The sequence below is a fragment of the Anastrepha obliqua genome, chromosome 1 (assembly GCF_027943255.1).
Source record: "Anastrepha obliqua isolate idAnaObli1 chromosome 1, idAnaObli1_1.0, whole genome shotgun sequence".
Taxonomy (NCBI): domain Eukaryota; kingdom Metazoa; phylum Arthropoda; class Insecta; order Diptera; family Tephritidae; genus Anastrepha; species Anastrepha obliqua.
In genome coordinates this window covers 20,944,049-20,958,146 of record NC_072892.1, presented here as the reverse complement: position 1 = coordinate 20,958,146, position 14,098 = coordinate 20,944,049, and the positions used below count along the sequence as shown (strand labels likewise).

Here is a 14,098-nt window from a genome sequence, read left to right as displayed (position 1 = left end):
TGTGCTCACTGCAGAGCGAACTCACTGATTTCTCTCTTCATTTTGACTACAATCAGCTGATTGAATTTCTTACTTAACCTAGCAAAATTTTCAGTACTCATTCATTGCGTATAATCGCAATTTGTGTTAACTTTTTTTATCCAGGTGTTTGATAGTTATCAATTTATTGTACATATATCGGTTTTCCAATTATAAATGCATTTCCGGCGTGACGTGCACAGAACAAATTGAAATATGCATTTAGGTGGAGTTTTGTATGTTTATAAAGGAGAATGGGGGCTGCCGTCCATCGACTTCGATTGCCTGCGTGCGTTGGTAAGAAAAACGACAGCGATGCCGATAGGCAATTAGAAAAATGCTTTAACATTGGACGAAGTTGCATCACACTGACTATTTATTAGTGCCGTTATGCTAAATTTCAATACGTGTTGCTTTTTGCAATCAACCAGTAGGTGTCAGCTAAAATTGAGTCGGCGATTGACTGGATCTGATTCATTCATATCATTCTAATCAAATTTTAAATTTTTATAGTGTTTGGTTAAATTTACGCGTTGCCCGCTACAAATAGACACAAATGCAAATCCCATGCGCTCAAGCACGGGAAAACTACCCTACCTCCAGATTGGAAATAAAACGTTCTGTGACTACAGACAAATCAAGAAACTGCTGGATAAAGAGGTGAGTGGGGTGTGCATAAAAGCAATAACAAAATTTGGGGGAATGTGAAGGTAAGAGGGATTTCTTTATATTCACTAACATTGAGTGCAATGCTAGAATGTCTGGCGCCAAGCATTGTAAGAAAATATAAAGTAAACAATCTTTTGAGCTGTAAACCAGTGTGGGCATATGTGAAGTGATACACATACGTATGTATGTACATATTTTGAATATGTTTGCTGATATGAATTTGGTAAAGACATTTAAACATTTTTTTTAATATTTTATGTTAATCGAACATGCTGCTACTTAAATTATTACTCTTCTCTTCTTCTATACCAAAATTCGAATTGTTTTAATTTTAATTAACGTAGCATTTATGTTGTTAATACAAGTTAAAAGTAATGACCAAGTTGAAGTATATATAGCGATGATTCTTAATTTAAAAATTCCAACGCCAGTATAATTAACGTCGCGTTCAATGATCCCGAGCAGCTGCTGAAAACTTAAATATTTGAAAGGAGTGCTAATAATAGAATGTGCGCACCCATTTAAATGTATTTGCATTGTTTACAGTGAAGTCCGTTTAAATATCTTCATTAAGTTTTAGGCCTACCTTTATGTGATATACCAAATTGTAATAACTGTATAACTTACCAAATAAATACCAATATATTTTTTTTTTACAGGGCTACCCAATAGATGCCCATCTGCAGGAAAATCACAAACTCCTCTCACCCGCTTACACCAATTGGGTATTTACTAATCTACATCCGTACTATCACTATTTTATGTATGGTGAACCGAACAACTTTGATACCACACGCAGTCTGTATGCCAAACGTACCACCTTCCCGTTTAATTTCTTCTACCCAAGCAGTTATCAGCGGGAGGCATGTGATATTGTTCAGGTTATGGGTAATTTTGATCCGCGTGATAAGCTGGAAAATCATGACGGTGACTCTGTATGTCGTGACTATGCGTAAATTATGGTTTTATTTTAACGCAATTTAAATAATGTTATTTTTTTATGTTCCCAGCTCGTTATAAATGCAAAAAAATGTGTCAATCTGCTATCGAAAAAGTTGGGGAAAAAAGTTTGGTTCTTTGGCGATTTCTTCAGTGAATTCGATGCCATTGTGTATTCGTACTTAGCGATACTTTTTCTAGTTACACTGCCCAATAATCCGCTACAAAATCACATAAAAGGCTGTCAGAACTTAGTGAATTTTATCAATCGCATAACAAAAGACATTTTTAGAAACGAGGGCTTTAATTCAATAAAAGCCATAAGAAGTCAGTCATCCAATGATCCATTACTAACGGCTACAGAACGTCGTTTCTTAGAATCTGAGAAGAAGACAAAAATTTTGGCAGCAATTGGCGCTGTTGCCGCGATGGGCACATTTGCTGCCTGGCGTGGTGTTTACAAGCAGGTATGTTGCAGGACATTTCCAAATTAATTTTGTGTCATTTGATGTGTACCTACTAAAATTTTAATTTATAGTCCTTGAATCAAGCATGATTTTAGACGATTTTAATAAACCAGTTTTAAGTTCATTACATACAAAAAATTTCATCCGAAAAACTTTTTTAATAAATCAATCCCTCTATTAACTCTTCCGTAAAATTTAAGGTAACTATAAGTAAAAATTACCAGTTATAAAACTGTTTATTGAGTTATAATCATCAAATGTTGAGAAATTTTGTTGGGTGCAAAGCGTAATTGGCGTATTCTTATACATATATATTGTTACTTATTAAACCGAGGCGCCCATATTTGTGGCGCGCATTTGGTATTATCCTACGACAGATAATTTTCTTTTTTTCATTATTATCAAAAACTCGTATTTCAGTATTTCGATGTTTACGGCTCGCCGTTACAAAAATGGCTATGCTTTTTGCCAAATATTCATATTTATGTATTTTTCCTATTTTAGTTTTCCAATTCCAGACGTTATTACGATGGTTTGGAGTATGAAGAGGATGATGCGTTGGAAGATGATGATATGGAGTAACCTTCATGTGACAAAATAAATGTTTGCCTTCCAAAAGAGCTATGGAACTACTAAAATGCTTTGAAAATAATGTGTTTAGAGTACAAAGAAGCTCTTTATGCCGGAAAATTACAAGTTCTCTGCAAGGAAGGCTCTGATCTACCAGCAAATTTTAGTTTTAGCACCTAAGTTTTAGTTTATCGAAAAAAAATCAAAATAAATGCTAAAAAGCAATTAATAAGATTTAAAAACATTGTTTCAAAATCGGTATTTTTCACTTAAGTTACGTTAGGTTAGAATGGTTGCCCAGAAAGTGGGCACACTTGCACGGAGAAATCAAATTCATACTTTGTGATACGATTGCAAAGGAAATGAGGTGAAGAACACCGATAGTATGAAAAGAAAGAGAAGGGGGTTGCGTATTTGTGGATTACGAACGATGGCTAACCGCTGTTGTGTTAACCGCTTTATGATGCTGATGAAGTGTATCAGATTTTTGATATCAAGGCCTGCTATATCAGCAGATATAGAAAAGAAGTGAGAGCCAAAAAGCCTGAATCTTAGTTCCGCAAGAGCAGGGCAGTTAGGAAGAAGGTGATGAGATGATTCCACCTCATCCTCCACACAACTAACGCAAAATGGACATAATTCCAAGTCTCACGGCAAGCATACGTCGCGGATAGTGGTCTGTGAGGACACCCAAGAAATTTGAGAGCTTATTTTCCACTTATCTCCGTGCCCGATTCTTAATAAAAACAATTAAATTGAATTGTAAAAATCGTTTTTTTTTTAATCTACGATTATTGGAAAACATAATTCGTACTTTTGCATAAGTGCATATCTTAGCAAGACTAAATGTCCTAGCAGATACAGCTTAAATTTCGATTGATCATTGTAATATATAAATAAAACTATACACTAATACTAATAAGAATAAAAAATTAACTTCGTAAAGTAGTAAGCTAAGCTTTAAGAGCGTCCTGCAGCTTTTTTCGAGCCACATTAACTCGATCTTCCTGACGCCGTATATCGTCATCCGAAACAAGAACGGCTTGCATCAGCGGTTGTTCCGGATTCAAAAATGCCGTGGCATTCTTATTCATCTCAGTCTTTGTGGAGGCTTGACCCATCACGGGGACGTTAAGCACATGCAGAGCGGTAGCCAACGATTGCAGCACAGTTTGTTCATTAACATTCGGTCCAATCGTGCGTATACTCTTCGGTAGTACGATATCATCAAACTCCTCACCGGTGGGGTGGCAGGCGCGCAAACCCTCTAATCGTTTCTCCCAGAACATTTGCTTTGGTTTCTCCTGCCCATTTACCTGTTTGGAGTTATCGTTTCGCACCTTTGTAAACTCATGATTTCGCACCACAGTGACTGGTTGTTTGAAAATCGATGCAGTTTGACGTATAGGTGGTACTAACGAAGCGTCTGTGCGTGGTGTGCGACTATAGCAATAAATAATTGGAAATGAGTATTGGAGTTTATCTTGAAAAAATTTCAATGATTAGTTTATTTAAACATCCAGACACACATAAATAATGTAATTAAATAGTAGTAAATGTAAACACACTAATTGTGACACAACTACAGCAGTGTTCATGAAAATATAAATTTAGTAACGGTTGGTCTTAATTATTAAACTATTAAATTAAATGAGAACTTCGATGATCGCATAAAAAGTTCGCATGTAAATATAAATTTTTAATTATTTTTAAGAATATATGCAGTTTAATTGCTCAAAACATTGTCTAAGCACCAGCCATTTCTCAAAATTTTGCTTCCGCCGCATTTCTTATTTTGTATTAAATTTGAGTAATTTTTCTTCGTTTATAACAGAGATGTCATTTTTTTTCTGGTTTGATATTTAACCTTATACGGGAGGTGGGCATGATCATATGCCGATTTTGCACATTTTCAATGCCAATCTACCTTATAAAAAAAACAAGTTACACTGAAATTTATTAACAAAAAAAATAAAAATATATTTTTGCCCGAGTTTCGTACGCCCAGGCAGACAGACATGGTCTGTCCGCATTTTCTCATCATTCTGTGCATTTTGTCTATACCTATAGTATATCTATTCCTTAATTAATTAATTAATGCCAAAAATATCATCCTATAGATTTTTTCTCAAGAACCGTCCGGCCCATTTTCTTTATCATTGTATTACATACCAGCCCTCTATAAGTTCTGTTTCTGTACCCTCTTTTTATTTGTATGTATATTGCCGATTGGCGTTTGTTAAATAAATAAAAAAATAAATAAATAAATTAATGTTGTTACATACAACCGTTATGTGAACAAAATTATAATACCCTTCGTTCCCACGACAGTTGGTTCTACGTTACTGGATTTGTATTCGGCCAAGGACCGTCATTCCAGCAGCATTCCCCGTGAATGTATGGGGAATGTTTGTGCTGTTACAACAACAACAATAATACCCTTGTGCGTAAGCAGGCGGGCATGAATGTGGATTGCGCTGTAATAACGAACGAGTATTGAAGGGAGTTGAACCTTAGCCGGGGACGCAGATGCAAGTGCCATAGGGTTTATTCGAAGAACGTAATAAAAACGACAATATTACAGCACCTATAAACATTAGCCACCCTGTTGCAAATGGTAAGCTGACACTTTTCTGATGCTCGGCTCTTATTCATCTAGCAGAGAAATGTGAGGATCAATACGTAAATAAAAATTATGGAATTTTCTATAAATATTTTACTTGATAGTTTGAAGCTGACGGTAATTTGCTATTGAAAATGATATGATACCAATTTAAATTACTATTTTCATGAACACCACTGTGCATGCAAGTGAGAAAAGCATCAAAAACAGGAAAACCAATAAAGTTTAAAACAAAAAATACCAGATTCTCGCAGAGGCAAATACAAATACTCTAAAAACACTTTGCAGTGCAAAGACATACATCAATATTTATATTATTTGCCAATAAGCCCCAATTTCTCCACATCTCTCAGCATTTTCCAATTTGATTTTTTTTTTCACCCACTCTATGCTATCCGCGGCAGTTTGTTTAGCATTCAAAACTATAGCCATATTTATAAGAACAAAATGCAAATCAAAAGCATGCAAGATTATTGTGGTTATCGTAAGTATGAACATTTTCCCCTAACATTTTTAACAATAACTTCAACGGAAATATGCATTTTTATTTATTTTTTGTTTTTTTTCACCATCAAATCAAATGAAATCAATGAATTGGTTTTGCCGCTCTACCTGAATTCTAATTGCTGCCGTGAACTCGCTGTCGATGTAGTTGCAGCACCACATGCGCTTGATGGGGCGCAACTGCTACTAGTGGCATTCGTATGCATGCCTTGTAACTGGTGGGTCTGTGATTGATTCTGAATTTGTGGTTGGGATAAGGAATGCGCCTTGTATTTGCGCTTTAATGAATTTGGCGTATTTGATGTTGTTGGCGTTGGTGGTTGTAGTATGTTGGCATTTGTAGTATTAGGTAATTGTGAAGAATTTGGGGAGGAACATACAGTTAAGGATAAAGTACTTCCGGCACTACACTGTGGTGGTGGTGGCGGCATTGATGTATTGCCACTGCCACTAGCACCGTTGCCGCTGTTAGTTAAGCTACTGCAACGGAATAGTGAAATTGACGGCGGTGGCAAGTGACGCACGAATTTGCCGTTATGAAAATCAAATGCACCAATGTCGATTGCATCGCCCAGATAACGCGCCAATTGTGGCTTACTTTCGATTTTCTTGCCGGTTGGACTATTTGCCATGAAACAAATATTTTAGCATGGATGAAGTGGTAATTTGTGGATAGCGAAACAAGTGCAGGATTTGGGTTCGTATTATTTTTTCATGTATCATTTGGAAACATTTTTCGTGTTAGTGTGAGGAAGCAGTGGGAAAATGAGTGCATTGCACAGGTGAAGATGGGCGATAGGGTGAGGTGATGGGAGTTGGATGTACATGACAAATTAGATACAATACATTATTTTAGACTATTTTAGCTGAATTCCATACTTTTAAAACTTACCTGTAATAATACACATCGACTTTACCAGCTGATATACCAGACTTACGTAGCACTTCCTCCCGCTGCCAGCCCTTTGGTAACGAATTGCAATCAACACGCTTACGTTCAATTGTTATACTGGAGTTCATTGTTATTCCAGCTATTTAATGTTTATAATGATAATTTCCAAGTCTGGTCAAAAGATTGAAAACTGTCTGCGAAAATTCCACCGTCAAGTTGTCAAACTTTTTTTTTTGTTCTCTCCCATTAAATATACAGAGCGAAAATTGAGTGAAGCTGGTTGTGGTTTCTCAAACACAGAGTGTCTAACATGTTTATATTATCCTCCGACAGCAACGGTCCATAGTTGAAAGAGATAAGGTTACGAAAAAATTCTTTGAGTTAAAAATAACTGCTGGCACGAAACTCGTCCAATCAAATTTTTTTTTTTATTTGTGTTCTGTTGAAGGTTGAGGGAAAAATTGAAGATTTGATAGCAAGGCTTAATGAAGACCTCACTCGTATTTCTAACTGGTCCAAATCTAACAACTTGAAATTAAATGAGTCAAAGACGAAGGCGATTGCTATTTCTCATGCAAAGTATGACCTTAGCTCTTTGCCGCCAATATTACTTAATGAAGTAAATATTAACTTTGATGCCATAGTAACTCACATGGGTTTCAGAATAAATTCAGGATTATCATGCGTTGACCATGTAAACTTTCTTGTAAACAAGGTATATAATATTCTTAGAAAGCTATATTGTACTGGCTACTTACTGCCACGGCAAACTAAATTAAAACTTGTTAGATCACTCATTGTTCCTCATGTATCATACGCTGAATTAGTATATTGCAGGCTTGCTAATAGTTTGAAACAAAAATTGCAAATTGCTCTTAATAATGCAGCGCGTTTCGTGTTTGAAAAAAGGAAATATGACCATATATCTATCTACTCAAAACAGATTCTCGATCATAACCTCGACTCGTATCTCAAAATACGCTCTCTTTTGTTCCTGCATAAATTAATATACACACAAAAACCATTGTACCTGTATAAAAACATTAAACAATGCCAGTGCACCCGGACATTGAATGTAATTGTTCCGACTTACACTTACTTTCCTCATCATGTTGGTCTCCTTGCCGCGGGGATGAGGCTTAAGTGTTGGTTTAACTCCCATATTCATGGAGGGTAAACCACCACGAACTAAGAGGGAAGCTCCCTATGGGTATTGGCTAGCCACCCATCCGCTAAAACGGTGGTGGTGGCCCTTCAATCACCATGCGGAGATTACCGTACCGACGATCCCACTGTCACTCCTTAGCCTGGTATCCTATCATTTCCTTCCCCTGTCCCCCCCTAATCCAGGGTGTTACGCGTCACCGTGCCCAATGGATGGTTTGCAGCCAGGGGTATCCGGCTGTATTCTAACGGCGCCCTCCTGAAACTGGGTCACCTCAGGAGGTAAAATGACCTTGCCATGGTAGAGGGGACTGCCATGGTCGACGTTTCCCCTTTCCCCCCCTAAAAAACTTAGTCCGCCACGCTTGCCACGTCGAGCAGCGCGGACGATTATGAATATGAAAAAATGAATAAAAAACACCTAGCCTCGGAAAACCAAGGCACAACCAAACAAAAACCTAACCCCTCGGGAAGGTCAGGTCTTCCCACAAAGAAGACCAGCTACACAAGCGGAGCGAAACCTTTGGCTAAGCCAGGGTCTAGTTCCCGCTCCGTCCCTTCAGGGACTGCCTCCACGGCAGCGAGGACTCCTGCTGGCCTCCATACCAACAACCCCAACCCTGTCATAAGACAAGTTGAGGACAACACTCCATCTACGTCTGGTGCCAGCAGTAGGCCCCCCCTCGCAACACAACCCTCGGGAAGCAAAATCTGCCCTGTCAAAAGACAAGCGGATCTTGCTGTCCCTGTCACTCCAGGTGACACGGGAGCTTCGGGAGGAGCAACACCCACAGCAACGTCGGCAGCACCGGACCACATGGCTCAGCCAATGGCTCCTGGTGCCGGCCCTTCTGACACCATCACTGCCCCGGGTAGTACCCACCCCCGGAAGCAAATAAGTGCCTCAGAAAGGTACTATCGTACCAGGCGATCCGCCTTCAGAATCCTGGAGAGACTGAAGGACATCAAACTAGAGGACCTGACTGAGGAACAGTCAGACTCCAAGGCGTGGGCTGAAGCTTTCATCACCGAACACCGGGAGAAGGCCAAAATAGACTCTGCGCAAGGCAAACGCAAACGATCGAGTGAAGGGGCATCGGCTGTAGCCAAAAGAACTAAGATGCTCGCCACTCAGACAATAAATGTTACGGCAAAGAAGTCCTTCGCGGATATAGCGAAAGAAAGCTACATACGAGCGGTGATTGATCGCAGTTCCCATGATGGTGCGATCTCTCAGGAAAACTGGGACCTGGTAAACAGGAGTCTTTGGAAGGTGTACAGGGACATCCTGAAAGAGAATCCAGGACCTCCACCCAGCTGCTCCGATGCGGGATGGTTTCAATCCCGCGTCAAACTGATAAGGTGCGCTGATCAGCGATCCGTGGACCTTTACACCCTGGCGATTAATCGCATAGAGGTACCTTGGCCGGGGGCTCGACTTGATGTCGTTCCTCGAGAAGACATTCCCAACCGGCCAAGATCGAGAGCCTGGATACCAGACTTCCATACTGACACAGAGGAAGTACTGGAACACATCAAACTAGGCAACCCTGAGCTACCTACCAGCGACTGGAAGGTAGCAAAGATTGGCGAAGTGGACGGCAAAAGAAGATTAGCAGTGATAATCCTAAACGAGGAATCACTAGACCCACTCGCCAAAAGGAATTGGAAGATAAACTATGGCTTCCAATCACTAACTCTCCATGTTTACAGACAGGATGTAGCTAATAAGAACACCTCCACAGAAGATACGACCACATCTGCAGAGGCGAACGAAGTTGTCACAGACAACGACGAGGTGGCATCCAACTCCGGCATGGTTGGTGAACTCTTCGAAAGGGTTACCTTAGAGGATATGGGGGAGTACTCCGACCTCTCCGCTATGGAGGATGAGGAGTCTCTCCCCCCCACATCTGATGAAGAGAACGCCGACCAAACCGTGGTTGGCTGCCCTTCAATAACGCATACAAGCGATGAAGGTTGTACAAATCAATCTTCACCACAGTAAGGCGGCCTCGGCCGCACTCATCCTCCGTCTCGCAGAAAGAGAAGAGGATATAGTGCTCATCCAAGAACCATGGGTCATAAAAGATCAGGTTTGCGGTTTGAGCAATAAAGAATACAAATTGATCTATGTCACTGACAAAGGTAAACCCAGGTCGTGTATACTAGCAAAGAAATGTATTAATGTTTATTTACTAATACAATTTAGCGATGCGGATAACGTCATCATATCGGTGGAGTCCTGCGGAAGGACGATATGGCTTGCCTCCTCATACATGGCACATGACGCGGAGCAACCACCTCCATCACCGCTCATAAGAAGTGCAACTGAGCAAGCATCAAGATGCGGTACCCCATTCATACTGGGAGCAGATGCAAACGCACATCATCATGTCTGGGGTAGTTCAGACACAAATGCACGCGGTGAGTACATTTTTGAATTCATTATGTGCAACAATCTCTATATTAGCAATATAGGCAATACCCCTACCTTTTTAACTACTACAAGAAGGGAAGTTCTAGACATCACTTGTGTCAATGAACAAGGGGCGCAAATCTTACAAGAATGGAGAGTGTCTAAAGACAATTCCTTCTCAGATCATAGGTACCTAATGTACAATATTACATTACCAACTAAGAAGTGCAAGCCGGTCATAAACCGCAGACGCACAAACTGGGGCGTGTTTGAAACCACACTGGCCAGCAAACTCCCGGGCGCGACATACCAAATTGACTCCGAGCTACAGCTCGACACAGCGGTTGACGAGATAACCTCAGCATTTCAACAAGCTGCGAACGCAGCATGTCCTCAGAGAACAAGAAGAGGCAAACCGAAACCCCCTTGGTGGTCCACTGACATAGCGGTCCTTAGAAGGGAGTGTAGAACTATGTATAACGAAGCGAAGAGAACTAACTCGTGGGATAGATACAAAGAATGTCAACGCAGATTTAAGTATGCCATAAGGGCAGCAAAAACAGCGTCTTGGAGAGATTTCTGTCAAAAGATAGAAAGTGTTTCGGAGACTAGCAGGCTCCGGAAAGTCCTATCAACGAGCCCAAGCAACCCTAGCTACCTCATAAAAGAGAACGGCAATTGGACAGCTAGCAGTGCAGAAACACTAGAATTACTAATGCAGACACACTTTCCGGGTTGTCTCTGCAACAAAAACAGTAGAACTCAAACCACAGTTCACAACGGGAATCCCCCAACAGATTTCATAACGGAGGATAACATAAACTTTGCCATTGGCAGCTTCAGACCTTACAAATCGCCAGGTCCAGACGGAATCATCCCCGCTGATCTGCAACATACAAGAGATATGATCGCACCTATACTCGCCTTAATCTTCAAGGCGGCGACACAACTCAATTATATCCCCAAAAAATGGGCGGAAGTAAAGGTGGTATTCATTCCCAAGGGAGGGAAAACCACACACACGAAACCGAAGGACTTCAGGCCGATTAGCCTATCATCCTTTCTGTTAAAAACCCTAGAGCGTTTACTAGATATGCATATCAAAGGAGAAATTGGCAATAAGCTATCACCGTCCCAACATGCATACAGCAAAGGCAAATCAGTGGAAACAGCGCTCCACGCGCTGGTCGACACGATTGAGAAATCACTCCACTATAAGGAATACACCCTCGCTGCCTTTCTGGACATCGAGGGTGCCTTCAATAACATTTACCCGGAGGCTATTACAACCTCGCTAACGGAAATGGGTGTAAACAAGGCACTAGTCTCGTTTATAGAACGAATGCTAACTGGGCGAACAATAATCGCAAAATTGGGTGACACATCCGTCAAGAAATTCCCGATCAGGGGTACACCCCAAGGTGGAGTAATATCTCCACTTCTGTGGAACTTAACTGTCAATAATCTTCTTCAAGAACTTGAAAAAATGGGAGGGAAAATAATCTCATATGCCGACGATATTGTTATAGCAATCTCGGGGAAGCACCTTCCAACTTTATGTGATCTTCAACAAAGATCCCTCAATAGACTATCACTCTGGTGTAAAAGTCGAGGACTTGAAGTAAATCCGGAGAAAACGGATCTGATACTATTTAGCAGGAAACATAAAACACCTGCTCTAAAACAAATACTCCTAGGAGGGAAACCACTTAGAGTAACAGAAAAGGCGAAATATCTAGGACTTATACTGGATAGAAAGCTAAATTGGGGGCTCACAGTCGCAGATAGAGTACGCAAATCCATGATGGCGTTGTACTCCTGCGGAAGGCTAATTGGGAAGAGATGGGGATTGGAACCCAGAATGGTACACTGGCTGTACACAGCAGTGGTTAGGCCTATTCTCTACTACGGCATTGTAATATGGTGGAATGCCCTTGAGAAGGGGGTGAACATCAAAAAACTTGACAAGGTTCAAAGACTAGCATCGGTTCTCATAACTGGCGCGATGTCAACCACACCATCGAAAGCATTATATGCGACATTAAACTTCCTGCCAGTAGATTTGCAGGCAAAATATATCGCGCGCAGCACGGCAATAAGGCTGAACACTCTAAGCAAGTGGTCAAATAAGAGCTACGGTCACGGCAAAATCCTGGCTGGCACTTCGGAGATTCCCGGATTGGTGGACTATGCACTCCCGCCCACACTTGCCATTACATCGTTCACTACCCTCCTACCCTCAAGGGAAGAGTGGGAACGGGACGATGTAAGACAGGGCGAGTCTATCCATGTATACACAGATGGCTCAAAGCTCGAGGGAAGGGTGGGCGGAGGTGTATACTCCGAGCATCTGGGGATCTCCTTCAGTTTTCGGCTCCCCGACTACTGTAGTGTCTTTCAGGCCGAACTGATGGCAATAACGAAAGCCGCGACACTGGTACAGTGTGATGCGATATCTGGAAAGGACATCTACATTTTCACTGACAGCCAGGCGGCGATAAAATCCCTCACAAAACAGTCGACAACCTCCAAGGTAGCCATGAAATGCCGCACATCTCTTAACGAGATGGCTGAGTCATTTCGCCTAAGGATAATATGGGTTCCCGGCCATCGCGACATTGAGGGTAACTGTAGAGCCGATGAACTAGCGAGACTCGGCACCAAGTTGACCGATGAGTGCATAGACAACGACATAGGCATTCCCTTACAAACATGTAAGCTACTTATCCTCGAAGGAATCGTAAGGAAAGCAAACGAAAGATGGCGCAATGAAGCCACCTGCAAAATCGCCCATCAACTGTGGCCGACTCTTAGTGCTAAACGCACAGAATCTTTGCTAAGCCAAAATAAACACAATCTTAGCACACTGATTTCAGTCATAACGGGACATTGCCTAATAGGTAGGCACGCCCAAAGGATGGGTGTGCAAGCACACGACTTCTGTAGAAGTTGTCTCGATGAGGAAGAGGAGGAGACAATCTTGCACCTTCTGTGCCATTGTCCTGCTCTATCCAGACGGAGATTTGCTATTCTAGGCAAACAATTTTTTAACGAATTGGAAGATCTCTGTTCCACAGAAATAGGAGATCTTCTAAAATTTTTGAAAAGCGCACAATGGTTTTAGGAGAAATAGGGAAAGTTCCCCCACGCGGCATCACAATGGGCTGTGAGCCTGAGTGTGTCCCATAAGACAACCGCTTCAACCTAACCTAACCTAACCTACACTTACTTGGCATCAGAACGCATGTTCTTTGTTAGTGCCATAAAACTATGGAATTCTATACCAACTACAACTACAACTATAAAGCTTATAAAACAAGCAAGGTGTTTTAAAACTGCAGTTTCTAACTACTTCTAACCTTTAATCCCCCTTTCCTTCTCCCATTCCCACCATCTTTCTCTTCTTCTCACTTACTACTCTAAGTTTTAGTCTATAAGTTTAATAGTTAAAAAAGTTTTAAATCTAAGTAGCATTTCTATGTATACCATCCTCGTATTCTAGAATTATAAGAAGATATACTACCACAAGACTGTGTCTTACTATGTACGAAACAAATCAAATAAATTGAAATTTAAATTTAAATTTAAAAATACTCAATTAAGTGCTTTGGATTAATATCTTATGTTTAATATGACACACCAAATGATAGAAAAAGTTCTTCTAATAGCGGTCGTCTCTCCGAACGCCTCCGAGTGTATTTTCGCTATGATAAATCGCCTAATAAAAAACCCATTGCCGTTCGAAGTAGGCATAAAACTGTAGGTCCCTCTAATTGTGGAACAACATCAAGCGCACACCACAAATAGGAGGAGGAGGTCGGCCAAAAATCTAA

General features: G+C 40.8%; 2 protein-coding genes across 3 annotated transcripts; one reads left to right on the top strand and one right to left on the bottom strand.

Moving 5' to 3' along the window:
- Positions 1–63: 63 nt before the first annotated feature.
- On the top strand, positions 64–2,884 carry LOC129235487 (metaxin-1 homolog). The gene is made up of 5 exons (XM_054869354.1): positions 64–315; positions 532–678; positions 1,347–1,622; positions 1,698–2,093; positions 2,598–2,884. Exons 1-5 carry the CDS (start codon positions 235–237, stop codon positions 2,673–2,675), a joined length of 978 nt encoding a protein of 325 aa, XP_054725329.1. The 5' UTR covers positions 64–234; the 3' UTR covers positions 2,676–2,884.
- A 569-nt stretch (positions 2,885–3,453) lies between these two features.
- On the bottom strand, positions 3,454–6,914 carry LOC129235771 (methyl-CpG-binding domain protein 2). 2 transcript variants are annotated; one of them, XM_054869803.1, is made up of 2 exons: positions 6,683–6,914; positions 3,454–4,106 (listed from the first exon to the last, which is right to left on the bottom strand). In XM_054869803.1, exons 1-2 carry the CDS (start codon positions 6,808–6,810, stop codon positions 3,617–3,619), a joined length of 618 nt encoding a protein of 205 aa, XP_054725778.1. In that variant the 5' UTR covers positions 6,811–6,914; the 3' UTR covers positions 3,454–3,616. The 2 variants fall into 2 exon arrangements, with proteins under 2 accessions (XP_054725778.1, XP_054725777.1); XM_054869802.1 differs by lacking the exon at positions 6,683–6,914 and adding an exon at positions 5,899–6,676.
- Between the last annotated feature and the right edge of the window lie 7,184 nt (positions 6,915–14,098).